Source organism: Salvelinus fontinalis, chromosome 13 (genome assembly GCF_029448725.1).
Source record: "Salvelinus fontinalis isolate EN_2023a chromosome 13, ASM2944872v1, whole genome shotgun sequence".
Lineage (NCBI taxonomy): Eukaryota > Metazoa > Chordata > Actinopteri > Salmoniformes > Salmonidae > Salvelinus > Salvelinus fontinalis.
The window spans coordinates 37,607,959-37,634,587 of NC_074677.1; the positions used below are offsets into that span (position 1 = coordinate 37,607,959).

At 39.4% G+C, this 26,629-nt stretch overlaps 2 protein-coding genes across 6 annotated transcripts in view; one reads left to right on the top strand and one right to left on the bottom strand.

Moving 5' to 3' along the window:
* Positions 1–14,581, bottom strand: part of LOC129868612 (oligophrenin-1-like) — a 60,490-nt gene extending 45,909 nt beyond the window's left edge. For all 5 annotated transcript variants that reach the window (XR_008761783.1, XM_055942738.1, XM_055942735.1 and 2 more), the window contains exons 1-13: positions 14,149–14,581; positions 10,869–10,964; positions 10,248–10,309; positions 9,718–9,789; positions 3,819–3,920; positions 3,485–3,595; positions 2,785–2,889; positions 2,466–2,595; positions 2,269–2,369; positions 1,953–2,044; positions 1,134–1,212; positions 838–871; positions 622–684 (exon numbers count right to left, since the gene is read on the bottom strand). Coding sequence is in view for 4 of the 5 variants with exons in the window: in XM_055942738.1 (XP_055798713.1) it covers positions 622–684; positions 838–871; positions 1,134–1,212; positions 1,953–2,044; positions 2,269–2,369; positions 2,466–2,595; positions 2,785–2,889; positions 3,485–3,595; positions 3,819–3,920; positions 9,718–9,789; positions 10,248–10,309; positions 10,869–10,964; positions 14,149–14,302 (1,201 nt within the window). In the remaining variant the exon portion in view is untranslated. The remainder of the gene's footprint in view (positions 1–621; positions 685–837; positions 872–1,133; positions 1,213–1,952; positions 2,045–2,268; positions 2,370–2,465; positions 2,596–2,784; positions 2,890–3,484; positions 3,596–3,818; positions 3,921–9,717; positions 9,790–10,247; positions 10,310–10,868; positions 10,965–14,148) is intronic.
* A 387-nt stretch (positions 14,582–14,968) lies between these two features.
* On the top strand, positions 14,969–21,362 carry LOC129868614 (protein YIPF6-like). Its single transcript, XM_055942741.1, has 7 exons — positions 14,969–15,078; positions 15,841–15,969; positions 17,324–17,402; positions 17,958–18,000; positions 18,485–18,610; positions 18,794–18,951; positions 19,469–21,362. Exons 1-7 carry the CDS (start codon positions 15,046–15,048, stop codon positions 19,588–19,590), a joined length of 690 nt encoding a protein of 229 aa, XP_055798716.1. The 5' UTR covers positions 14,969–15,045; the 3' UTR covers positions 19,591–21,362.
* Positions 21,363–26,629: the final 5,267 nt, after the last annotated feature.

Genomic DNA, 26,629 nt, shown 5'->3' on the forward strand with positions numbered 1-26,629 from the left:
TGCTTCACCAAACTCATAAATACAGACTGAGTGTATTTTTACTAAATTAAAGTAGAGTATAGAAGAGTGAATTAGGGAGGGCTGAAGTGAGAAGGCCCATGGAATCTAAAGAATTTAAGCTGCTTGAGAAATAGAAACAGTTGAATATGAGGTGACCACACTGTTAAAAGTGTTCTGATGCCACATGTGAATAGACTCCCTCTGGAGTATACCTTTGTTGCCTACCTGCAAGCATGATTATTAATAAGCTATGCACAGTACTGGTGCGTTATTAATAGTTCCATTGATGTAAATAAAGTAAAACAGCTCATTTAGTACGGACTGAAGTACTCTACTGTAAGGACGTTTATTATGTTGAGCTACATGCCAAAGTTATGCTCTCCTGGCCGGACGTCACATTGGAGCCAGTGTGTTTTTATTTAGTGCTGGCCTTTGGTGAGAAGGTTCATTCAGGATAGCAGTGAGGCTTTAGCAGATCTCATTCCAAACACAACTCATCTCTGCCCTCTAAAGGGCAATGAGGCAAACTGACTAGACTATGACAAAACTGGCATGAAATCTGATCCGAGACATACAAAGAGAAAACACATGGTGTGTACTGGAACTTTCTGGTAACTTTACCTTCAGTTTCAACAAAGTTGATGCATTTTCTCACAAACTTGAATCCAACTTCATTCAATTGCACTGTGGAAGGCAAGTAACATTTGTTAGATTTCACAAGCAGTGGCACTACATACAAATGTGTGTGTAAGGATGTTCAATGAGACGAATACATTTTAATTCACTATAATATACTGCAGTAAAATACAAAAAAAGAACACTGGTAATGGTACATACTTTCAGCTTGCTTGTGAATTGGGGAATGATAAATCTGGAATGAAAGGAAAATGTAAGACACCAAGAAACAGAAATATATGTGGAGCTTTCTGTGGCCATCATAAATTATCTGTATGATGCTGAATATATGCTATTATTATAAAGAGATGCTGCTTTTATAATCATATTATTGTTTATCAAAACCAAAGTAAACAGCAAGATGAGGACTATAAACACAATGCCTTTACAGTACAGAATAACTTTTGGACCAGGGGGGTTGTATGGACCCTCCAGTAGGAGGCAGCAAAGAAACTCACAGGCTCTTTTCCGTACATGGCCTCCATCCACAACTTCCTGTTGGCCTCCGAAACTGCCTGGAGTGTGACAGGTGTGTTTCTATAGTTATAGGAACAAGTGTCACAGTTAGGGCATATATTTCATTTATTTGTCTACAGTTTTGTTACATGAGACCCATAGTCCAAATAAAAATGAACTTAAATCTACATATAACTGCCAAAAAAGAGGAAACACTTGAGCATAAGGGATATAAAGTATATTGAAAGCAGGTGGTTTCCACCACCATCAACAAAACCACAACATTATGGAATTTCTCATGTAAGAATGGTGTCGCATCCCTCCAATAGAGTTCCAGACACTTGTAGAATCTATGTCAAGGTGCATTGAAGCTGTTTTGGCGGATCGTGGTGGCCTAACACCTTATTAAGACTCTTTGTTGGTGTTTCCTTTTGGTAGTTACCTGTATTTGTCTGCCCTGATTGATCAACATTTTATGAACTGGTGTCTGACATCCCTCGGTCTGATATGAAATGTCAGTGTATGGCTTGTGTCCCTCTGCTGTGCATATTGTACAGAATGTTTTGCTTGTATACATATGAGTTCATGGTGTTCCCTTCCCCTGAAATCACTGAGTTTGCCATCTGCTTCCAGCAGGATATAGAGGAGCCTGCTGCCAACTGATTGTTTGGGCTAGAATCCACTCTGTACCCACACACTTAGTTTCCTTGTAGACCACCTGTTCACCTCACTGCTCAAACTTGTTTATCCCACAAGGCATGTATCATCTAATACAAAGTCTACCTCATCTCGAAGTCTCAAAGTGGAGCATTTATACTAACCTCTCGTAAGTTTCAATATCAAAGCAGAAGCGCTTGTCTATGGACTCTGTCTTTCTGCGGAAGCAGGATTTAAGCTTCAGCTCTGTGGGGCCCTGGAAGAAACCATGATAGTGTGTAGTTAAGGTGGGGGGGAGAGGACTAGAGAGAATATCTACATTAAAGCTTTGGAGAAAGTTAATAAAACAGTAAAAACACAAGCAATATATGAGCGCATGTGCATTTAAATAATTCCATTGAGTCTGATCAAATATCAGAGATGTGACAAATAGTTGTTCAAGTGTCTTATACAGATTATACGACCCATTTTATGACCTACCTGTTTGGTTGCAGGTTTTGGTTCAGCAGGGACCATGACAAACAGCTTGCTGTCTTTGTGATACTTACAGTAGTACTTCACCCATGACACACCCAAGGCCCCTGAGAGAGCAGTTTATCATGTCAGGTCAGGGCTTATTGAATACAACATGTTGAGAGGAATGTAGCAGGTTTACAAACTAAAGCATGTATACTTACACTTCTCCTGAGAGTACAAGTAGCCCTCAATGACTGGTTGGCTGTGCATTTTACCAATTTGGGTTTGCTGCTTCATTCTCTTCATCAGCTCCTCTATCTCCTCACGAGTGCTCTCAAAGTGGTTCCGCGTCTGCATATCACATCAAAACACACTCAGACTCACGGTCATGTTGGATGGTTATTGGGAAGCCCTATGACAGCTTCCTGGAGTCCTAACTAGACCCATCACCATTAATATATCTATCGCCTCCAGGTTTAGGCATCATCATTATTGAGTCTCATTTAACTAATGTTGTCATTACCATCGGTAGCTACTCACATTCTGCAAGCTGAGCTGCAGCTCCTGCTTATAGGGCATGAAGTCCTGAGTCATCTCCACCGTCAGGTTGTTGAGTGTTAGGATACTGTGAAGAAATGCCAGCACCTGTTCATTGAAAACAACCCAACATAAAACCGATTATTAGTATATTGATAATTATTCAAAAATGGTCCGTTCACTATATTCTTATAATGGGCGAATTAATTTTATAATACTTAATGAAGTGAAGTGTAAGAGTTCACCTCCGTACTACAGTAGCCTTGCGTACCAGACTTCTAGACTCTCATAGCTGATCAAAGGCTGTTCTTAACACTCACTCATACCGTACTCTAACACTGACCTATTGCTAATCTAGCCATTGGTTCAAATGAGAAATCAAAATCAATGAGATTGTGAGTAATTATTTCCTAGTGTGCCATGTTAGACTTGCCTGTCTCAATGTGCAATGGTGTTCAGAGGTAATTATGGTTGTTCAGGATGTGTGCCACTGATCCACTGTGGCCGTATCATTTAATAGCTTACACAGGCAGCGTCTGTCTGTCTGTCTGTCTGTCTGTCTGTCTGTCTGTCTGTCTGTCTGTCTGTCTGTCTGTCTGTCTGTCTGTCTGTCTGTCTGTCTGTCTGTCTGTGGATATCCGTGCAGCAACACAGGGAGGTGTAAACAGGAAGTGTGGACGACCGAGAGGAAGAAAACACTCACAGGCTCCACCACATCAAACTTCTTCCTGTCCTGCACCTGCTGGATCTGATACACATATTCCACTGACGACTCATAGAAGTTCCGCCTCTCTTTGTCCAGCAGCTCGTCAGCCTTTGGAGGAATGAAATGGTGATTACAAAGCAGCTTGTTTCCGAATAGTCTTAATATTTGTTGTTATTGGCTAAACTTTAAGCCGGTGAGCTTGAGCCAGTTGAGCTATCCAATTAGGGAGCATTAGAATAAAATATTCACATTTTACAAACAAAACTTTTAATCCCTTCAGAGTTCCATTAAACTCTTTACAGGAAGTCTCTGTTGAGGGATTTCCACCAACCTCCTGCAGCTGAGTTTCCTTCTTCTTAGCTGACAAATTTAGATGTTTATCTAACTGAGAGTAATATTTTTCACTCTCTTTCTCAAACTTCTTTCTTCTTTCCTAAAAGATAGACAGAAGTTTATTCAATTAATTACACAATAATTCAACAAAACATTTGAATTGTTTTTCAGTGTGAGAATTCATCATGTGGCAACAAGAATAATAGCAAGATCATAATGTCATAATAGTAACAGTTTGGCTTGCTCCCAGACAGACTAAACAACTTCTTTGCTCGCTTTGAGGACAATACAGTGCCACTGACACGGCCCGCTACCAGAGCCTGCGGACTCTCCTTCACTGCAGCCGACGTGAGTAAAACATTTAAACGTTTTAACCCTCGCAAGGCTGCAGGCCCAGACGGCATCACCAGCCGCGTCCTCGGAGCATGCACAGACCAGCTGGCTGGTGTGTTTACGGACATATTCAATCAATCCTTATCCCAGTCTGCTGTTCCCACATGCTTCAAGAGGGCCACCATTGTTCCTATTCCCAAGAAAGCTAAGGTAACTGAGCTAAACGACTACCGCCCCGTAGCACTCAATTCCGTCATCATGAAGTGCTTTGAGAGACTAGTCAAGGACCATATCACCTCCACCCTACCTGACACCCTAGACCCACTCCAATTTGCTTACCGCCCCAATAGGTCCACAGACGACGCAATCGCAACCCCAATAGGTCGACAGATGACGCAATCGCAACCACACTGCACACTGCCCTAACCCATCTGGACAAGAGGAATACCTATGTGAGAATGCTGTTCATCGACTACAGCTCAGCATTTAACACCATAGTACCCTCCAAACTCGTCATCAAGCTCGAGACCCTGGGTCTCGACCCCGGCCTGTGCAACTGGGTACTGGACTTCCCGGCGGGCCGCCCACAGGTGGTGAGGGTAGGTAACAACATCTCCACCCGACTGATCCTCAACACTGGGGCCGCACAAGGGTGCGTTCTGAGCCCTCTCCTGTACTCCCTGTTCACCCACGACTGTGTGGCCATGCACGCCTCCGACTCAATCATCAAGTTTGCAGACGACACTACAGTGGTAGGCTTGATTACCAACAACGAAGAGACGGCCTACAGGGAGGAGGTGAGGGCCCTCGGAGTGTGGTGTCAGGAAAAGAACCTCACACTCAACAAAACAAAGGAGATGATCGTGGACTTCAGGAAACAGCAGAGGGAGCACAAGATTCTCTCGATTGTGCATCTGTAAAAGTTTGTGAGTGCTTTTGGTGAGAAGCCGAATTTCTTCAGCCTCCTGTCCCGTCGATGTGGATAGGGTAGAAAGTTAAGTTCCTCTGCGTACACATCACGGACAAACTGAATTGGTCCACCCACACAGGCGGCGTGGTGAAGAACCTCAGGAGGCTGAAGAAATTCGGCTTCTCACCAAAAGCACTCACAAACTTTTACAGATGCACATCTACTGCATCTTGCCTATGCCGTTCTGTACCATCACTCATTCATATATCTTTATGTACATATTCTTCATCCCTCTACACTTGTGTGTATACGGTAGCTGTTTTGAAATTGTTAGGTTACTCGTTGGTTATTACTGCATTGTCGGAACTAGAAGCACAAGCATTTCGCTACACTCGCATTAACATCTGCTAACCATGTGTATGTGACAAATACAATTTGATTTGATTTGAGTTTGTACATGCACATGTTGCTCCACACAGCCATAACTGGCCTTGATCAGTTGAGATCAGTGTTTCCCAACTCTCTCCTGGGGGACTACAAAACAGTCCACAGTGTTGTTCTCGCCCTGCACTGAACCCTCACACACCTGATTCAACTACTCAAGGGGCTCTACTTTTGTCTGGCACTAAGGCGGTACAAGTGTCAAAACACACGTTAGCTGGCAATTACAGCATGTAAAAACTGGCACTCTGGCATTTTCCAACCTTTGCCCCAGTATCATCTCGCTTGCACTGAGGTGAAAGGAGTGGCAATATTTGAGGTGTGTCCTTAACAACTAGCGCAAAAGTGACAATTTCATTCAGCGTAAATAGGGAGATTTGACTCAACAAAAGTAGGTCTTAGCGTTAAAGCGTTTGGTTATGTAATATCCATGACGCACAGTGCCCAAATGCTCATGAAACAACAGAAATGTGCTCTTTGTGCCCGTGTACATATCAATGAAGGCAGTTTTTTTTCTGCCCAATGCATTCACCAGTACCCAATACTATCAATAAAAGGTTTGGCTCATGAGACCGCTTTGAAATAAATCTTAATCAAAATAGCCCGTGTGAAATGGGGTCAAGAACAATGCATATAATTTTCTGGGTAACAATTAAGTACCTTATTGTAATAGAGTTCCATTAAAATGGGAAAAAATAGCTTTTTAGCAACAAAAAAAATACTTTTCTCAAGCAAGAATTTAGCTAGGACTGTCTCTGGGACCTATCTGAATGGGGAAGGGAAAAATGAAAATTAGCTGTTATTGGCAGAGAGGTTTGGAACTCTTTGCTGCTATTGGTCTATTGACCAATTTTCAGGATGGTCATATCAGCATGGACAGCCAAAATGCCACACCCATGCAAACCTGCTGGTTAGAAGGTCCTGTGTAGATTGTGTTTCCAAACAGCAACTATTAGGAAATAACACTGATCAAATGAAAAAATGAATTTTGACTGCATTGGGCCTTTAATAAACGGACGAGGACACAAATATTCCGTGCCTCCAGCCGAATTGGAGTTGATGACAACGCAAAGGCAGTCAATAACATACACAACTTGAGACAACCACATGAAGTATTAATCCTTGGAACAAGTTGATTGGCCAGTGAATGGTCAAGCCCTTGTCCCACAACTCCTACCGACAACTTATATATGAATCAAAACCCAGCCTTTTCGCAGCACCGTCACCTATTGTTCCCATAATTCCTGCTGTGAAATTAGAAAAAATATTTCTGACACACCCCCGGACCTATAGCGCTACCGTCAGCGCTAAGATTTACCATTGCGTTAGTTTGTTAAAATAGAAGGTTTGGGCGTTGAGTATTAGTTGATTAGATGAATCAGGTCTGTTAGTGCAGGGCTATAACAAAAATGTGGGCTGTCTGGACATCCTCAAAGACAGAGTTGGGAAACCCTGGTGTAGATAGTACTGCCAACACGCTTGGGATGCCAAGCAGTTGTTTGAGCTAGCGTCTCAGCTGAGGTCATCTGCAGTTGATTACAGATGCCAAAGCACTACAGTCCACAACCTAGACCATAGCTTACTTGGCAAATGGAAGAGAGTCACACAAATATTTAGTTGGATAAAGGCAATCTACCACTTCTTGAAAGCAATGTCCATGTATTTAGTACAAATGCTGAGACTAATGTGTGTTAGATAGATCTGGACACACTACATAATTTCAATGTGGTTGAGATGTTGATCAATGGGATTACAAATTATACTCACCCTCTTAAAAAGACAGTTGAATTTCCTATGTGTTATCACTATGCTTTCAACTATCTAAAAGCACAACCAAATTCCCATGGAAAACAATGTTTGATTTTTGGTTTAGTTGTCACCCAAATGTCTATCACTGTGCTTTCAACCATTTAAAAGCACAGCAAAGTTCAAATGGGAATACAATATCAGACATTTTGTTTATTTAGACAACAGATTAATGTGACATTGCTGTGATTCATCTAAAAGCAGAACCAAATGACTGGCATTGCAGTTGAGATGACATTAAAAGTACATGGTGCAAGTGATCAATGCCATTTGAGATTCAGCGCAGATTGTTATAGCAATGGTGAAGATCTCCACAGACCTGTGATGACTTATGAATGTGATCTTGAACATAGTATATATGATTACATAAGACCTTTATAGTTTTAGTAACCTCAACATGTGGCCACAGATGTGTTACTCGTTTTAAGGTAGAATATTACATTCCTTTGTAAGATAATTTAGGTTAAGGAAACTATTTACTGCATTACAAAGGTAATATTAAATTGTGTTTGGTTGACAATGCAACCAAATATCAACATTTAAAGGAGGAGATGTATCTACTGCTTGGATATTTCCATCTGAGCCACTGACTTTAAATGCACTATAAATAAAGTGTAACTTGAGTTAGTCCTATACTTTCACTTACAGTGAGCTCCAAAAGTATTGGGACAGTGACAGATTTTAGTTTTGGCTCTGTACTCCAGCAGTTTGGATTTGAAATGATACAATGACTATGAGATTAAAGTGCAGACTGTCAGCTTTCATTTGAGGGTATTTTCATCCATATCGGGTGAACTGTTTAGAAATTACAGCACTTTTTGTACATAGTCCCCCATTTTAGGGGACCAAAGGTATTGGGACAAATTAACAAGCTTAGTATTTGGTCCCATATTCCTAGCACGCAATGATTAATTACATCAAGAAATGTGGGACTAAACACTAAACTTTCGACTACTTTAATACACATAAGTGAATTTGTCCCATTACTTAATAATTCAATATCACATTAAATTTGAAATCAACCAGAGCTTGAAACCCTAGACTGTTTATTTTAAACAATTCTGGGTTGAATTCAAACAATTGTTATTGATGACTTTGTAAAATGCTACATAGGTCTAAATATCATCATTGCTGAAGTATGGCCACATTTCATTTGCTCAGTTTTAATTTATTTTATTTAACTAGGCAAGTCAGGTAAGAACAAATTCTTATTTACAACCCGGACAATGCTGGGCCAATTGTGCGCCGCCCTATAGGACTCCCAATCACGCCCGGTTGTGATACAGCTAGGAATCGAACCAGGGTCTGCAGTGATACCTCTAACACTGAGATGCAGTGCCTTAGACCACTATACCACTCAGGAGCCCAAACCAACCTGGACTCAGGGGTAGATGTAACATAGTACATTTAAATCCGTTACACTCCAATTAGTATGATATGTTACGTTTTGTATGGTTTGTATTAATTTGTAGATGTCCATCATCAATTTTGTTTGTTATGTTACGAATTCCAATTCGTATGATATGTTATGAATTCTAATTTGTTGTGTCTAATGTTAGCTAGGTGGCTAACGTCAGCAAGGCTAGAGGCTAAGGTTAAGAGTTAGGTTAAAGGGTTAAGGTTAGGGTTAAGGGGAAGAGTTAGCTAACATGCTAAGTAGTTGCAAAGTTACCAATTAGTTAAAATTCTAAAGTTGTCCGCAATGACATTCGAACACGCAATATCTATAAACGTATTTTCCACTTTGATTCCATATCACAATACGTTGAAAAATTACGTTGATTCAACCAGTTTGTGCCCAGTTGGAAGCTCCTTCCTCCAGGACATGTCTTTCTACATTTATGTAGTTGGACACTAGTGGTGTTACTACAGCACATCCACTGACTTTGGCAATTTATTCACTTAATCTAAATGCTCAATTCAATCAACCTGCAATGCAGTAGGACCAAGTATAGATAGAAAGAGTACATTTGAATAGTCTTTGCAATGGTAAAAAAGTTTAAAGTTGATCAACTGGGTCAGTTTATGGTGGGACTGGGTAGGTACACTAAAAACAAATACATTGTGTTTGACTGAATGTCTTGCTGAATAAGTAGGTTGGTGTCATGAGCTTCGCACTGAATTTTCACAACAAGCAAATCTGGAGGAGATGGAGGAAGGGGAAGGGGGCCCGTGTCACCTCAGCAGCACATGAGCGTGATTTATATGCGCTGCCAAAACTCAGATCCTGTTTATCTCCCATCTAGTTAAAGTGAAAAAGTGCTACATGGGCACATGACTGTTCAATGAAAAGTAGGTATACTCAACAATCCAATCCAACAACCAATATTTGTCAAATGTAAATACTGAAGTATCCACCGCACTAAATACTATAAATAAATTAATATAAACATAAATATGAACTCACCTTTGTCACTCCTATTTGCTCCTTGCGAAACTTCTCCAGTGGCTTGATAAGCAGATCACAAGCATTCTGAACCTGAACGAGGAAAAAACATGAAACATTGAGTGTTCTGTTGGCCATTTGGCAAAAGCATTCCATGCATTACATTACAAACATGCAAGATTAGTTATGATAAGAAATTGGATGAAAAAGGTAACCAAGCAATTAGAAGCCTAGAAATGAACCGGGAATTATCTTGAACTCCAGCAGGTGTTGCTCTTCTTCCCCTCAAAAAGAGCATCAGCTGTAATTATAGAGTAGCTGTGTTTTTTAAAAATCCGTAAAGCATCCAGAAAGCCCAGTATAACAGGATCTGCTGCTTTTCACTGCACACTGATAATGCAGTATCATGACATCATTATTTATATTGCACAGGCCCAAAGGAGGACAAGACCAGAGACAGAGTTCACCCCAGGAAGCCAGTTCCAGTTGGGGTTTCTCTTATTTCCACCTCTGGTTGTATGAGGGTCAAAAAGGTGCTGCTGATAACCCACCAGCATCATCCTGTCATCCTCCACTTCCTGTAGGAGACCAGCAAACTCCTGGAAAGACTCCGCTGTAGACAAAGAGAAAGATAGATATTAGGTTACATATCATAACTAGGACACATGTACATAACTACATATTCTTTAACCTTGGACACTGTTTTGACAAAAAGGTAATGTGTTATCAAGACATTCTAGCTGTGTGCTGGTGTCACAATACATTTACAGTATGTCTTGTAATGTCACATTACATTATGGTGTGGCCTGTGTTATGTAACTGTATAGTGAATATATTTGGCAGAGTTCTTTTTTACCCCATTAATAGTGTAATTAATGGGGTAAACATGTTCCCTAGAAGATGACAGGTTAATATGCACTGAACAAGGGAGGAAGTGAAATCAATAAAGGCTTTGTGCCATCACCAACAACAAAAAAGAACTTCCTAATTCAATGAAGTCAATTACACTGAAACTTTGAGAAACATTAAGAAATCTATTGCCAACCAGTCAATGCTGGGGAGAAAAGTAATAAGGCTGACTAGACTAGAGCCATATAGAGATATGCAGAATATGGCTTTCAGGCTGACCAATACAGTAAGTGTATGTATGACAAAGCACTATATGAACTTACCAATGTTCATTTCATCATCTGTCAGAGAATCACCAATGAAGTCGAACTGGAACACACTGAGTGTCTGGGAGAACTTCTGCACTGCCACTGAATAACCTTCATAAAACACACATTACACTTTATCGACACAATCAACATAATAACAGTAGCACTTTACATTTAGATATAAAAGGATAAAGGGTGTAATTAGGACATTATCAATTAAATTGTGATATTTATTTTGGTGATTGCCAAACATGGAGCTTATATGTGATTGAACTGTCATCATTACAGTTCAGCCATAAATAAATAAGCACAGTATTTGGAGAGCAACCAAACAGAAAAGGTATGTTTGAGGAAGTCATGCTGCCTGGAATAATAAGAATAAGGAGGCCCACCTACTTCCTCTTAGACAACTCTTGGTTTGGGCTAACTCAGGACTATTGTCAACGTTAGAGACATGTACTGGTTGGTGGTTCCCATGACTAGCCCAGACAGGCAGCATGATAACATATCAGATAGTGAAATTCAGCAACCAAAAACTATCAGAAATACAAATAATATACTTAAGCAATAAAGTCCGAGGGGGTGTGGTATATGGCCAATATACCACTGCTAAGGACTGTTCTTAAGCACGATGCAACGCAGAGTGCTAGGACACAGCCCTTAGCCGTGGTATATTGGCCATATATCACAAACCCCTGAGATGCCTTACTGCTATTATAAACTGGTTAACAACGTAATTAGAGCAGTAAAAATAAATGTTGTCATACCCATGGTATTTGGTCTGATATACCACGGCTTTCAGCCAATCAGGATTCAAGGCTCGAACCCCCCAGTTTATAAATAATCTATTTTCAGCATTCTAATGAGTGAAGACAGTCATTACATTAGCATAGGTGTGTCAAATTCCTTTTACCTCAGGTGTGCCAATGAAGAGGCAGAAAATATCAGACAGACTAGTCCAACAATAACATAGCCCATCCTTTCATTCAAAGGCAATTCTGTAATTTGGGTTTTCAATTCTTTATAGAAAGTCAACCTCCTCACTTCAGTGATTAAAAAAATACATGATATACTATACTAGAGGACTTGTGTTTGCACCAAGATGGGTGTTGGGGGGAACTCTTATTTCAGCTCCTAATACCTCTCTTCAAGTGACTCCCAGTTATCACCAAAACAGAATAAGTGGCATATCCTATACTCAGCAACACTGCATCTCTCCTTACAATGACAGTTTCTGTTTTCGAGATAAAAAGCTTGACTTTTGTGAATTGGGCTACAGAACGGAATCTCGGTGGGTCTAACAATGCAAATACTGTTCCAGTAAATTTGGTCCTATACCAACAAAGGCAGCGGTACTCATGGAGAACATCCAAGAGCTGACGTTTTGGATTAGCACAGTGGTACTTTGGTGACACACTGAGGCTAGCCTTCAGTAAACCATTGGCCCAGCTTCAATTTGGTTTTAAAGTATATTTAGTTTGTATGTGTCCCGCACCTGCATCACTGCGTGGTAGAACAGTGTCATTGTACAGGCAAAAGCCAGTGTGACAAGTCTGCTGAAACTGCAAGAAAGAATTATCAGCAACCCTACCAACATAACTTTTCTGGACAGCTACCACACATATGCTGAGGATGGCAAACAAAATAGCAGAGGACCCCTCCCATATGCTAAACTCAGAGTTTGTGCTCCTGCTGTCCAGGAAGCGCTACAAACTTCCCTGATGCAAATGAACTAGGTACAAAAACTAATTTGTGCTACACCCACTGACCCTTAAGAACAAATAAGGACATTAGGGGCTGACTCACTCATTCAGGAACGTGCAATAATGAAAAGTGATAAGCAAAATGTAACTGTGTAAAATAATCATGGAATCATTGACATTGAAATTATAGGGTTGTGCAATAACATTATGCGCAATGCTCAGGGACCGTGGACAGTAAGGGGATGTGCTATATTGAGTATATGAGGGGAGGGGGGGGGGCACAGCTATGTAATGTGGAAGGGATGGGTAAGAATCCTTAAGCTGCACTTTTTATGATCTGCAAAGGCAGCATTTTCTCCTTATATGTAGAGTAAAATATCACATGGCAGTGGTTTTGGTGGAGGAGAAAACAGGAAGGAAAAGAGACAGGACCATGGCACGGATAAGGCACAGCACGACAACAATGAAAAAATGTTGTTTATGCTACAGGTTCATGTTGCTTATGCAGTTGCGTCGAACAAGGAATCACGGAGGAAGGCCAATGTTCACTTACGCTTGCTTAGCATGTGGTTTGGGTTTGGTTATTGACTGTGCAAACGTCAGGTCATATTTTTTGTATGACTGAAACAAACATTTAAGCCTACCTAAAATGCTCTGTGGATTTTGACTGACTTTATGAAGCACAGTAAAAGTGTCACATGCGCAAGTCAGCATAGGATGAGTCATACATACCAGAGTTCACCATTGTTAAGTTACACTATAACTGTAGGTTGTCTGTATATTAGGTCATGATTTTTTTACATGTTCTGTTAGTTACATAATTGATAGTCTGCCGTCACAGCCCACTGTCATCCACAAATTATTTATCAAGAAAAGTAACATGTTAGTTAGGCTGATAAACTGGTTGAAACTGTTAGCTTGTCATTCAGCTGCTAGACAAATACTGAACTTGTGTTACTGTAAAATTTTGTTAAATCAAAATTGAACAGAAATCAATACCAATACAGTCATATTAGGTCACTATTTGGCACACAATTAATTGGCAATGTTTTTCCATTGATGATGTTATGGATCTGTTCACACTCAGGTATTTTTATAGGAATCCATCAGGAGCTTCAACAGATTATAAACTGTCTGGTTCGAGCCCCGAATGCTGATTGGCTGACAGCCGTGGTATATCAGACCATATACCACGGGTATGACAAAAACATTTATTTTTACTGCTCGAAATACGTTGGGAACCAGTTTATGAAAGCATTAAGGCACCTGGAGGGTTTGTGATATATGGCCAACATACAAGGCTAAGTGCTGTATCCATGCAGGCATTCCGCGTTGCGTCGTGGTTCGTATATATGCACAGCCCTTAGCCTGGTATATTGGCCATACTACACCCCCTCGTGCTTATTGCTTCATTATATCATATCAAAGCAGGCTTTGTTTTTTGGAAACAATTGCTCAACTAATTTGTATGTTGGCTGTGTCTAAACAATGCAGGTTCCTCTTCTTCGACATACTACATAGAAAAACATTTAAAACCCACAAACAGTCTATATAGAAAATAGTAAAAAGGGTGAAGAAAGAGAGAAGCTTACCCTTGATTGCATTGATTACACTGTTGCCGTCTTTGATTACATCTTTGAGAAATTTGCTTGTTCTTTCCAATTCTAATTCATAGCATTTTAGTCTTTCTCTAAAATCCGGACTGTCCTCATAGCAGTCGCTGAACTCAAGAGGAGGATGCCCCATTGCTTATTTTTGGAATGCTGTACAGTAGCCTAGATGTTTAAGTTAGAAATCTGAATTAATGCATCGAATCAGTGCAGAACATTGTTGATAACATTTCCAGATTGAGATTTGAATAGCCCACTCCTCCAGATATGAATGCTGTCGAATCCTTGGACCCGTGGCACACAGTGAATCTTCTTTAGTTCCTTGACGCATTAATTCATTAGGTAAACAATGTTAGCTGATTCTTGTTACAATGTATTTTCGTGTCTATCTGGGTCTGTGTTGCCAAGGACCTCCTCCTTTCACACCCATAGTATAATTCTTAAAGGGACAACTACACCAAATATTTTCCATATTGTAATATTTTACTTGTAGTTACCAAATATTTTCCATATTGTAATATTTTACTTGTAGTTATTGTCTCTTACTTCATATCAATTTGACAAGTCAAGACAATATACTTTGATCCCCGAACCCCACATAGCGCAGCGCCCATGCTCTTGAAAATTGCAACGCAAACCCCTCCATATTGGCATCAAACATCCCATTATTTGTATCAGTCACTGTTTATACTAGTATTGCATTCTAACCGGAATATATTCCTTTTGAAAAGGTGCTAATCTTAGAAATTCTGGAGATCATGCAAACATAAAAGTGTGTCTAGTTTTTGTACGTTTTTTCTCTCCAGCATGTAGCCAGTTATCAAGCCACGTGACATCATGGTCAAAGCATGACGTCTCATATCCGTCTGGACAGAGAAAATGGCGGAAGTGGATGAGTTAAGTAAACCTATGGTAAGAATAAAGTACATAATGTAACTACCGGTATTATTGTACAACAGTGTATGAATTCTTTAATATCTTGTTTTTCATATTATACATGAACGTTCTATTAAGCGTTTCTGATGCCAATATTAAATACTATTAGCTAGTATGGGAATGTCAACATGGGTGTTCAAGTTAGCTAGCTAGCTGTTAGCTATTGTAGTTAAGCTAACGTTAGGTAAACGCGTCAACACAGAGAGAGCGAGAGAGACAAGCACTCCAATGAAAGTCGGTGTTCGTTTCTGAAAAGTCACTGTCCATGCAAAAGTACTAAATGGCTTCCAAAACCTGAGGGAGAACTATAGCAACTGTAACGCTAGCTGTCTAATGTTAGCTAGTTAGCTAACTGTGTAACTAACGTTACTAACGTTAGCTAAAGTACAGTAATTATATTTGCGCTTGCTAACAACATGTAATAAGACTGCAGTGAATTATCACGACGAAAGTGCATTGGCTAAATGCCAAAAATCGGTTGTTGTCATTATTGAGAAACAAGTATTTATGTGTAACGTTATCTGTGTTTAGGGTGTCAGGTAGCCTAGTGGTTAGAGCGTCCGAGCTGACAAGGTACACATCTGTCGTTCTGCCCCTGAGCAAGGCAGTTAACCCACTGTTCCTCGGGCGCCGAAGACGTGGATGTCGATTAAGGCAGCCCCGCACCTTAAATTCGGAAGACACATTTCATTTCAATGCATTCAGTTGTACAACCCCTTTTCCTGTTATTATCTCCAGTTTGCAGGTCTGTCAGATGTATCCATATCAGGAGACATCCCTGTTGAGGGGGAGATCAATGTGCCTGTTGGAACCCCCAGTCATGATGATGAATACTCCACACTGGATGAACCTGTCAAAGACACCATAGTAAGATTTCCCTCTTCATGCCATACTGTGCACACTTCCATCTTACATGACCCCTTTTTAATTTGGCTTACATTATATGTTAAAGGCCCAGTGCAGTCAAAAATTTGATTTTCATATGTTTTATATATATTTCCACGCTATGAGCGTTGGGATAATATTGGGACAATTATAATAATGCCCTTTTAGTGTAAAAGCTGTTTAAAAAGACTGCCTGAAATTTCTGCCTGTTTTGGTGGGAAGGAGTTTGTCTCCCTGGTGATATCACCAGGTGGTAAATTACTGTTGTTAACAGACCAATAAGAAAGACAATTGTAAACCTCTGTCAATAACTGCTAGTTTTCAGTTTTCCCCTCCCCATTCAGACCCCTCCCAGACAGTCCTAGCAAAATTCTTGCTTGAGAAATTGGTCTTTGCCAAGAAGCTATTGTTGTTTCATTTTGACCATTCCAATTGAAATCCATCACTATGACCATGTTTCCATCCACAGTTTTTAATGCAAGTAAAGTCATACCATATATATTTTTTAAATCACTACAGATGTGATGGAAACGGGTAGATTCGGTACATTTAAAAAAAAAAAATGGCAACAGATCATTTGTTTGTTTGACATGGTGGGATCTTTTTGTGTCTGTAAAATTAATTATTCAAGAAGTGGAGGTGGTGGAAGCGCCTTTATGCGCAAATATTGATATAATAACCATCATATCGAGGTAAACTTGATATGGTGTGTGGTCCTCCCACTATGACTCGCGGAAACCTAGGCTACAGATTAAATAAGTTATGATGAACTTCACAAGGTGGTGAAAGTGCACAGTGATCTTGATGCTCCTTTCCAATAAATATTGAGGGTCTGATTCTGGTGACATGATGATTGATACTTGACTACCGTTTGACAAATAAAAATATTCCTTATCCATAATGATCTCATCATGTAGACTAGCCTACCCACACAGCCTACCCGCACTGTATCTGTGAGCTGTTGGCAAGAGTGCACATGCCAAGACCAGAGTAGACACATTTGCTATTCAACACAACAGTTTTCGTAACAACTATCAGTAGAGTTTTGTCACTTTAGATTTTTCTTCGGTACATGATAATGTAAGAGTACATTTTGTGTGCACTATGTCATCATGCACTGACTTTTATCCGCAACAAGTCAGTTTGGTGGGAAAATGCACATATTTTCTTTATACAGATTTTTGAATATTTACATGACAATCTGTTGCCAATTGAATGGAAACCTAGCTAGTAATGTACTTAATTGTCACCCAGAAATGATTTGATATAGGGATAGAAACGGCTGCATTAGACCTTTAAAACCTCTTCTAAAATCCCTCTCATGTCTCAATTACAGTTACGAGATCTGAAAGCAGTGGGGAAAAAGTTTGTTCATGTGATGTATCCTAAGAAGAGTTCAACGCTACTGAGAGACTGTGAGTACTATATACTTTGAAAGATTAATTAATCTTTTATACTATTCCAACACAATAAATTGGTATTACATCATGTGACCTAGCTGTACTTTACTTAGTGATATCTATCCAACACGTACAAGAATAACAGTATGTATATAACAAACATGATTTAAACTGACATTTGTAATAGTACCTAGGAAAATGTGACAAACTAAATGTGCCAGGTGTTTGGTCATCACTACTTAACATAGCCACAAAGTCATAATTATGGCTTTCAATAATTTCCTTTTTTCCCCCCAATCATTTCTTCTTTTTTTTCTGATTTTAAACCTAACCTTAACTCCATTGTTAACCTTATGCCTAAATTTAAATTAAGACCAAAAAGCTAATTTTTGTTTTCATAAATGTTTACGATATAGACCATTTTGACTTTGTGGCAGTGGTAACTAGTGAAAACCCAGGTGTTCTAGTAATATTATTTTAACTTCCTCCTGTACTACCTAGACAAATGTGACAATGGTAATTGTGTTTGATGTTCTAGGAAGATTGTGATAACTTCCTCCTCTTTTCCAGGGGACTTGTGGGGCCCATTATTGCTCTGTGTGACACTGGCTCTGTGAGTATTCGTGTTTCAATGTAGTAGCAGAATATGACTGATACTTTTTTAAAGGGGCAATCTGCAGTTGCTACATCCATTTTTGGACTTATAAATGAATCATATGTACCCATTGATTCTTGAAGAATATAACTTAGAAATGCCTCATGAGCTTGGTTCCACTGTCATACCCCATCAGAACCCAAAATGTAAACTTGTTTTACTCCAATGTTTGTAAACAAAGTAAATGTAAGCAAACACTATATAGCCTCAAAATATGGTTAAAACGATCATTTTAATGTAATAGATGGTCTTTGTATCCATAGCCCTGTATATGAATTTGAGAATGGTTGCTTTTCTCCAGCCCCATCCCTTTAGCTTTTTACTAAAATGGGGGCAGGTAAAATTATTTGTTATTGTTTCAAGTGTTGATTGCCATTTAAGAATGAAAGACAACTGGAAAAGGATGTGCTATGGATTTATAGTGTTTCTTTCCTGTTTTCAGGATGCTGCAGGGGGGTTCAGTTGACAGTAAGGAAGATGGAGGTCCCCAGTTTGCAGAGGTGTTTGTGATCATCTGGTTTGGATCTGTCATCATCACACTGAACTCAAAGCTGCTGGGAGGCACCATGTACGTATCCATCATTTACATCTGCCCAACTTTCTAGCCAGCTTCCAATCATTATAGTCAAATTAAAAATGCTTTTGAACATGCAAGTACTGTAATATGATTAGTTCCTTGAGTTGAATTTTATTTATTAATTGAAAACTTAGAAATATGTGCATTTCAAATTCCTGTTTTTCTTTCCTCTAGATCTTTTTTCCAGAGCCTGTGTGTGCTAGGCTACTGCATCATGCCTCTGACTGTGGCAATGGTTGTCTGTAGGCTGGTGCTGCTGGGTGGGTCTGGGTGGGTCAGCTTCATCGTCCGACTAATTGTGGTCACAGCATCATTCAGTTGGTCCACGTTTGGTAAGGAAAGTCCTTTTCATAAGGAGACAACTATATTACACGTCTTATTTGGTTGACTACGTTTATTGGTGCCAACACACCTCTACAAACACATTGACTGTTTGCAGTCATACTGACTTACAGTAGGTGGAGCTGTTGCATAAAGATTAAACCTGTTCAAGTGTTCCTCATAACATTAGTACTACATTTTAATAGATTATACAGTCTAATCTTTATTATAACCTGGGTTGTTCGATCCCTGAATTCTGATTGGCTGAAAGCCGTGGTATATCAGACTGTATACCACTGGTTTGACAAAACATGTATTTTTACTGCTCTACATTGTTAACCAGTTTATAATAGCAATAAGGCTCCTCGAGGCTTTGTGATACATTGCCAATATACCATGGCTAAGGGCTGTGTCCAAGCAACCCTTAGCCATTGTATATTGGCCATAAAACACACCTCCTTATTGCTTAATCATAAAACTAGTCACTGATAACATGTAACTGAATGTATGTATATTATTTTCCCCCAGCCTCTACAGCTTTCTTAGCAGATAGCCAGCCTTCTAATCGCAAAGCTTTGGTGGTGTATCCCGTCTTCCTCTTTTACTTCGTTATTGGATGGATGATTCTCACGTTCTCACCGTCTGCGTAGCAGTGGACTTGTCTCTAAACTGAACTTAACACAATCCTTTTGGAATAGAAGGATACAAATCAACACCATGTAATTTGTGGAAGACGAGGACCATGATGTGTTGGGGGTACTATTGGGGTAAAACGTTGTGCATTTTCCTTTGGTGCCACAAGGAAAATAGTGAGATTTGACCAAAGTGCACAGTGCTTTGCCTCTTTCTTTTTTTGTTTCCATTATTGCTAAGCTCAGCTAAGAAATACAGTGGAGTACAATGCATACAAAAGAGTCAAAGTGAGGCTTTTTTGATATCCTTACAGGGACTATCTGCTTGATTAAACAGGCTCTCTGTGTCTCCCATGAATAGATGACTTCTTACTAGTACACTAGCAGGAGTAAAGGGGACCATGAGATCTATATTCTATGTGACATGGTCCATTTACCTATATCACTGACTAATATGTGATGCCAGTGTGTATGTATACTGTACACTGCCTTATGCCTAATTTTCAAAATTTCTTAGGTTTCTGTTTTATTTAGATTATTTACAAGTAGTATTCTCATTTAGAAATTAAGATTTGATTATCCAAGGATAGTAAGTGGCAGTGTTGCTCAATTTTCATATGAGCAACATTTAAAATTATGTACAGTAGGTGGCTGTAGTTAACATTTTCTGGGGAAAGTTATGTTATTATATATTTATAAATGCCCTGTTCTCTCTCAGTAATTTAATATAATTCTATTAAAACAGAAATGTGAATATAAACTGTAATTCTCCAAAATCTGAATAATTTGTATTTGGTTCTATAATTGTTTTTATTTTTTATTTGGTTCTGTAATATGGTGCAAAATCATTTTTTCTGTTGTTCAGATGCCAGTCAAGATCTTTGTGTAGCATGAATCACAAAGTACACCTTAAGTACAGTGATCAAATGTATTGTACATGGGGGTAATCGCTCTGCCATTTACCACTTACAATTGGCCATTGGTCCTTGTGGTTAGCTGTTACCTAAAATATCTATCCAGGTGTACTAAGATCGGGCATGTGTCAGGAAAGCCTGGGCAGAGAAACAGGCCCATTTAAAGGCGAGTTTAGACTCAACTACTCAATATTACTTGTAGATCAGTCAGTCACCATTTACCCATGATGCATCACGGTTTTATGCTCTCGAACAAGGCCACTGATCACATCTGGTTTGCATCGTGATTTTTAAACATCTATGAGAAGGCAAAGGTTAGTAAGCAAAAGTAAGTTTATGTTGAAAAGGTGAATTTCCCCCTTAAAACTGACAAGAGGCATCACGCAGAGGGATTCCTGGCTTGAAGATATTGGGCTTTAGTGGTAAGTTTTAGGGGTAAGCCGGAAGTAGTTTACAAGTAAAGCCGGAAGAGGCACATATGCATCTGCTGTCGGATGACTTCTTCTGTTTCTAGGAAATGCGTCAGTGGCTGACATGGGATTCGCCTTTGCCGACGAGGTGGATGGTATTGAAATTCCACTTCTACACAAAGCTGAACATGATCAGCATGGTCCAAGGAATGAATATCCTGATAAAGAAATTAGACACCAGCCCAAGCTCTAACATTCACAATACTTGTTTTGTATCTGTGATGGTTTTCTCAAAATATAACCAGGAATTGAGTGCATAGGCTACTAGAATGAGAACATGTGTTATTGCATTATATGGGATATGCTCTTTTCTTTGTCATTACTTTATGCCTTTGTACCTTCCTCATTATTTGTGATTGCGCAACATGGAATTGTAACAGATGTGATTAAATATGGTCCACAAAGATTCTTACTGTATGGTAATTATTGCATGTCAGCATCACTACAGCCTGCAGTGTATTTATTTAATTCTCAACCTTTAGTAAGCATGTAAAGAACACGGTTGTATTTAATCACATGAAGGACAAAACACACTGTACAGAAAAGGATTAGACTATACATGTACATCACTTCACATAATTTACTGGGTAAACAATATGAAAAGCAGTCAAATGCACTTGGTATTGACCCCACGACTGGTGTCGGGTAGTTTCTCATTAAGGGACGGTGTCCTGGACACAGATTAAGCCTCTAAAATTGCCTGTGTAGAAATCCCCTACAATAACCCATACATATCCTACAATATCTATTCCATTTTATTCACACATACTAGACAATCAACAAATTTGAATGTTTGGTGACATTATTACAGACAAGAAAAATTGTAGGCTATAACATAGCACATTACATTACAGTAACATTGAGATAGCTATTTTGTTGCAAGTAGGATATTTCATTTATTCATGTGGATCACATGAAGGCCTATGTGATTTGATTGTAAGGATATAGAGCCTGTAGAGCCCTTTGCTTCCAAAAATCCCAGAAGGTTGTCTCCCACAATGCTTTGGTTCCGACTTCAATTTGCTGTTGGTGAGGAGCAAATTTCCAGTCGACTGCAGTAGAAATTTCATGACCTTTGATCACATGGTTTTGTAAAGGTCATACCAAAGACATACAGTCGACATGTAGTGTTTCTGATTTTGAACTGTTCAAATATAGGGATTTGGAAGAATAAAAGTCCTTGCCTTGGTATGTGTTTTTCATGTCACTAATAGTATAACTCCAATGTGTGCAATAAGAACCGAGGACTACAACAGCAGCAGTTTAACTAAAAAGCATGTTTGCATATAATACAGGTAGTTAAATAACCTCTGTGAAACTTCTTTCAGCAAACAGCATTTTCCACCGCCATCAACAAAACACCAAATGATGGAAATTCTCGTGTAAGAATGGTGTCGCATCCCTCCAATTAAGTTCCAGACACTTGTAGAATCTATGACAAGGTGCAGTGAAGAAACTTTATGTTGGTGTTTCCTTTATTTGGCAGTTACCTGTAGCTTGTCTGCAAAAACAATCTTAACCTCTTGCAAATGTTTCTGCCTGCATCATGAAGTTTGTACTTATATAAGACTGTAACTACACCTAAAATAAGTGAAGGGAAGAAAATGCATGTTCCCTTTTCTGTCAAATTAGTAGTTTTCCGGAAGCTACTTAGGCTACACGGTGCTGAGTTACACTGACTAATCACAGTATTGTACATTTTCATCCACTTGTATTTTGGTAATAAAGTGTGAGAAATCCCTCAAGGAGTATTTTCTAAAGTTATCTCAATGACATATTGCATTCAGTGTAGTCTACAGAACATGTTTCAGTTAGATGGGTTTTTCTCTCCACAGTTACTGAAGTTCCCACAAATACCCGAGCCACCCTCTATTATCTGACACTCATCTAAAGTCCTTGATTGGACTGAAGACCATCACCAACAGAACAAAGACAGCATAGATCCCACTAAAGCATTTTAATTGAAGTTATTTCCCATCACCATCTCACCACCATTATATAAGTCCACTAAAGCTTTAGAGGGATCTTTGTAAAATGAACTATATTGGCCAAGGAAGCGATAGTTTGATATTCTTGTAGAAGACAAAAAAGCAGGTAAGATTGCCACTTCCCCTGAGTCGAGAAGTCAGGCTTAGCTGCCTGCCTAGCAGACACTTTTTCTATTGTATCTGTCTATCAAATCACCCGCTATTAATCTGTTATAACAACCTCAACAGTGTTCTAGAAATGTCACTCAAGCAGCACTGTCCTTTTGTTGAGTGGACAGGTACATTTAGGCGTAGAGAGAGGTGTGTTCTATTACCAATGGGCTTCTCTTATAGCAGACAACACACATACACATTGTATCATTTGTGTAATGAAAACAAAGACATGTAATGAATGCACGTAGTATAGAACATTTCCAAAAGGCACTGTGATGAATTCCAAGAGCACTTGAGAAATTTTAAGTATGACTGGCATGTAATCCCTACCAGGTCAAGTGTTTTCTGATGAATGACCATGAATATATTGACGATGAATATATCCCCACAATATAGAACAAATCCATTATTGTCATTGTTGACAGTTCATTATTTATTCTGCATTATGCTTGTCAGTCTGTAAGGTGATAGCTTCTCTTTGCATTCATGATAATACCACAAACAATAAACTTGTGTTATGTATTCTGCATGTAGTCAAGAGTGAAAACCATCTGATTGAAGGACATTACCAGCCAATTCAAATTCAATCAAATGTATTTTATAAAGCCTGTACATCAACAGTTCAAGGGTTCCATGCGGACTCTATTAAATTGGAACCAAGTTTATGTTATTGTTGTGGATGGAAACACCATATTATGCAGTCTTTGAGCTTTGTTGACTTAATATATTGGAAATCTAAAAATCTAAAATATTCAGATCTTGTTACCTATTAGCCTGAGACACATGTTGATCGGCATGCTTGTCTCCTCATGACAGGTCTTCATGACAATATTAATTAAAATATGTTGTGCGCTATCCTGGAAAGTAGAAAACACAGTACTGTTTATGACATGAGCAATAGAAATATAACAATATTGTCCATTGTTCAGTTGTCAATCATCCCATGTGTGGGTATAGCATGTTTCCAGAGGACATTCCTTGGTCAGCGCACATTGGGACCATTGTGCATTCTACGTCAGTCAAGAGATGCTTGCTTTTGTGTTCACCATCATTTAATTTAGTAAGTTTAGCCTTTTCCATTACTGGGGGCTGGGAGGATTATGGTCTTAAATTCCTTAGAACTGTCATGTAATCCCTTCAGTATTTCTGATTCTCTGTGTAGGTCAAGAAGGGAAGCACAGTGTGAGTGTGAGTGTGAGTGTGAGTGTGAGTGTGAGTGTGAGTGTGAGTGAGTGTGAGTGAGTGTGAGTGAGTGTGAGTGAGTGTGAGTGAGTGTGAGAGTGAGTGTGAGAGTGAGTGAGTGAGTGAGTGAGTGAGTGTGTGAGTGTGAGTGTGAGTGTGAGAGTGAGAGAGAGAGAGAGAGAGAGAGATTATACTGTATGTTGTTTTTTGAGGGGCCCTTTTTTCCAGAACCAGTGTCCAGTGATTCAGTCCATTTGTATGCATCAACCATAATTTGGAACAGGCTTGTGCTACTGCTGTGATTTACTGTCCCAAGCCCTGCCCACTTCCCCCAGCCTGCCTCTTGATATTCTGCCTCCCAGCTACAGCTCTAGAGCTGGCTGTGGTGGACACTGAACAGCCATGCAGGACCCAGCACATTTGGCCCCCCTTTAACCCCACATCCAGGACCTGTGGCCTTTCATAGGACACCTGGCACCTGGCATTGTTCAGCTGTTTGTGCTCATTGTTTGGAAGGGCAAAAGTAAGATTTTTTTACATTTTTATGTAAACAATGTTTTGGAATATTGTTTGAAATACATGTATCGGTAAGGACAATAATTAATGTGATAGAGAGCATCTGTTTTTAAATGTACATTTAAGTATTTTTGATACTCCATATTGAAACATCACTTATTTGAAACATCACTTATTTTTTATAAACTACACATAGTTGCAGTTGTATACTTTTTTTCAGAAAGAAACTAAAGTATGAGAGTTCTCATAACTTGCTTACGGTTTCATAGTAGTAGTCGTTCATCATGTAAGTGACTCCCAAAGTAACAGACTTTCCAGTCAGTTGGAAGTGGGTGTGGGAATGGAGTGAATGCTGGCTTGTTTTCAGTGAGCATGCTCTCAAGGATGTATTACCCCAGAGTTACCGCAGCAACGGGATTCAAAAGTAGCTTTTCACAAGAGTTCACATGGAGCCAATCATGCTTATTTTAGAAAGTTCTGACATCATCAAAAATCAAAGGAACTACATAGAATAGTGGTATCAAGGCACAAGGCGAGACCCAGATGCAGACACAGGAGGCAGAATGTTGGAGTCTTACAATGTTTAATAATAAAAAGGGATAGGCAAGAGAATGGTCGTGGACAGGCAAAAAGGTCATAACCAGATCAGAGTCCAGGAGGTACAGAGTGGCAGAGAGGCTCGTGGTCAAGGCAGGCAGAATGATCAGGCAGGTGGGTAAAGAGTCCAGAAACAGGCAAGGGTCAAAACCGGGAGGACTAGAAAAAGGAGAATAGCAAAAAGGAGTATGGGAAAACCACACTGGTTGACTTGACTAAACATACAAGACAAACTGGCACAGAGAGACAGGAAACACAGGGATAAATACACTGGGGAAAATAAGCGACACTTGGAGGGGGTGGAGACAATCACAGGAACAGGTGAAACAGATCAGGGTGTGACAAGTGGTTCCTTTTGTTGAGTATAGATGTCAGTCGAGTACATTTTTAAAGTTTTACTTAATTTGTCTAATTTTACTTCAAGAATGTTGGCCCTATGACTAACATGACAAAGTTGTAACCTAAATAATGTTTTCTAACAATGTATTCCCTTACAAAAAAAGATTTCAGTTTTGAAACTGCAGTAAAAGTGCAGTAACTGCAGTCGACTGTGGTATTTTGGACACATTTATGGCAGAATAACTGCAGTGTAGTGCAAAATTACTGCAGTAAAAAAAAACGGTTATTTTGGATGCAGTATCTGCAGCATACTGCAGTTGTACTACACTCCGACTGCAATCTTTTTTCGTAAGGGTTTACACCACATTTCAAATGGCATATCATATGTTTGAAAATAAATAAGGAGTTACTGCATTTGATGCTGCAAAACATTACATCTTAGCCCAAGTATGGAAAATTAGATGCACTATTTTCCTTCTTTCAGGTGATGTCCTCATCATGGGGCTACAAGAATGGAGGTAAGGATAAGAGACTGACTATCATTCAGATGAAATTGATTTAGGATCTGAGCATTGGGAGCAAAATATGTGCATCTCTTTTGTTGTCGTTGGACATGTTGTCTAATAGGTTAGATGTTTATTACCATCAGCTGGTCTTCTGGAATAAAAACATAGGCATTCAATTGCAGTTAGTAGCACTAGTATGGTAATCTCAGAGGAGCATTTCATTTGCACAGTAGTGTGCACGAAAAAGAGGGGTTGCCACTATTTAGAAAGTGGCAGTCACGTGGAGTACAGAAGTATTTCAGAAGATCAATTGTTGCTCATCTTCAAATTAAACCTACACTGCTGTTTTAAATCCGCCAGGCATCAGGATTTGCAGGACAATTGTAGCCAAA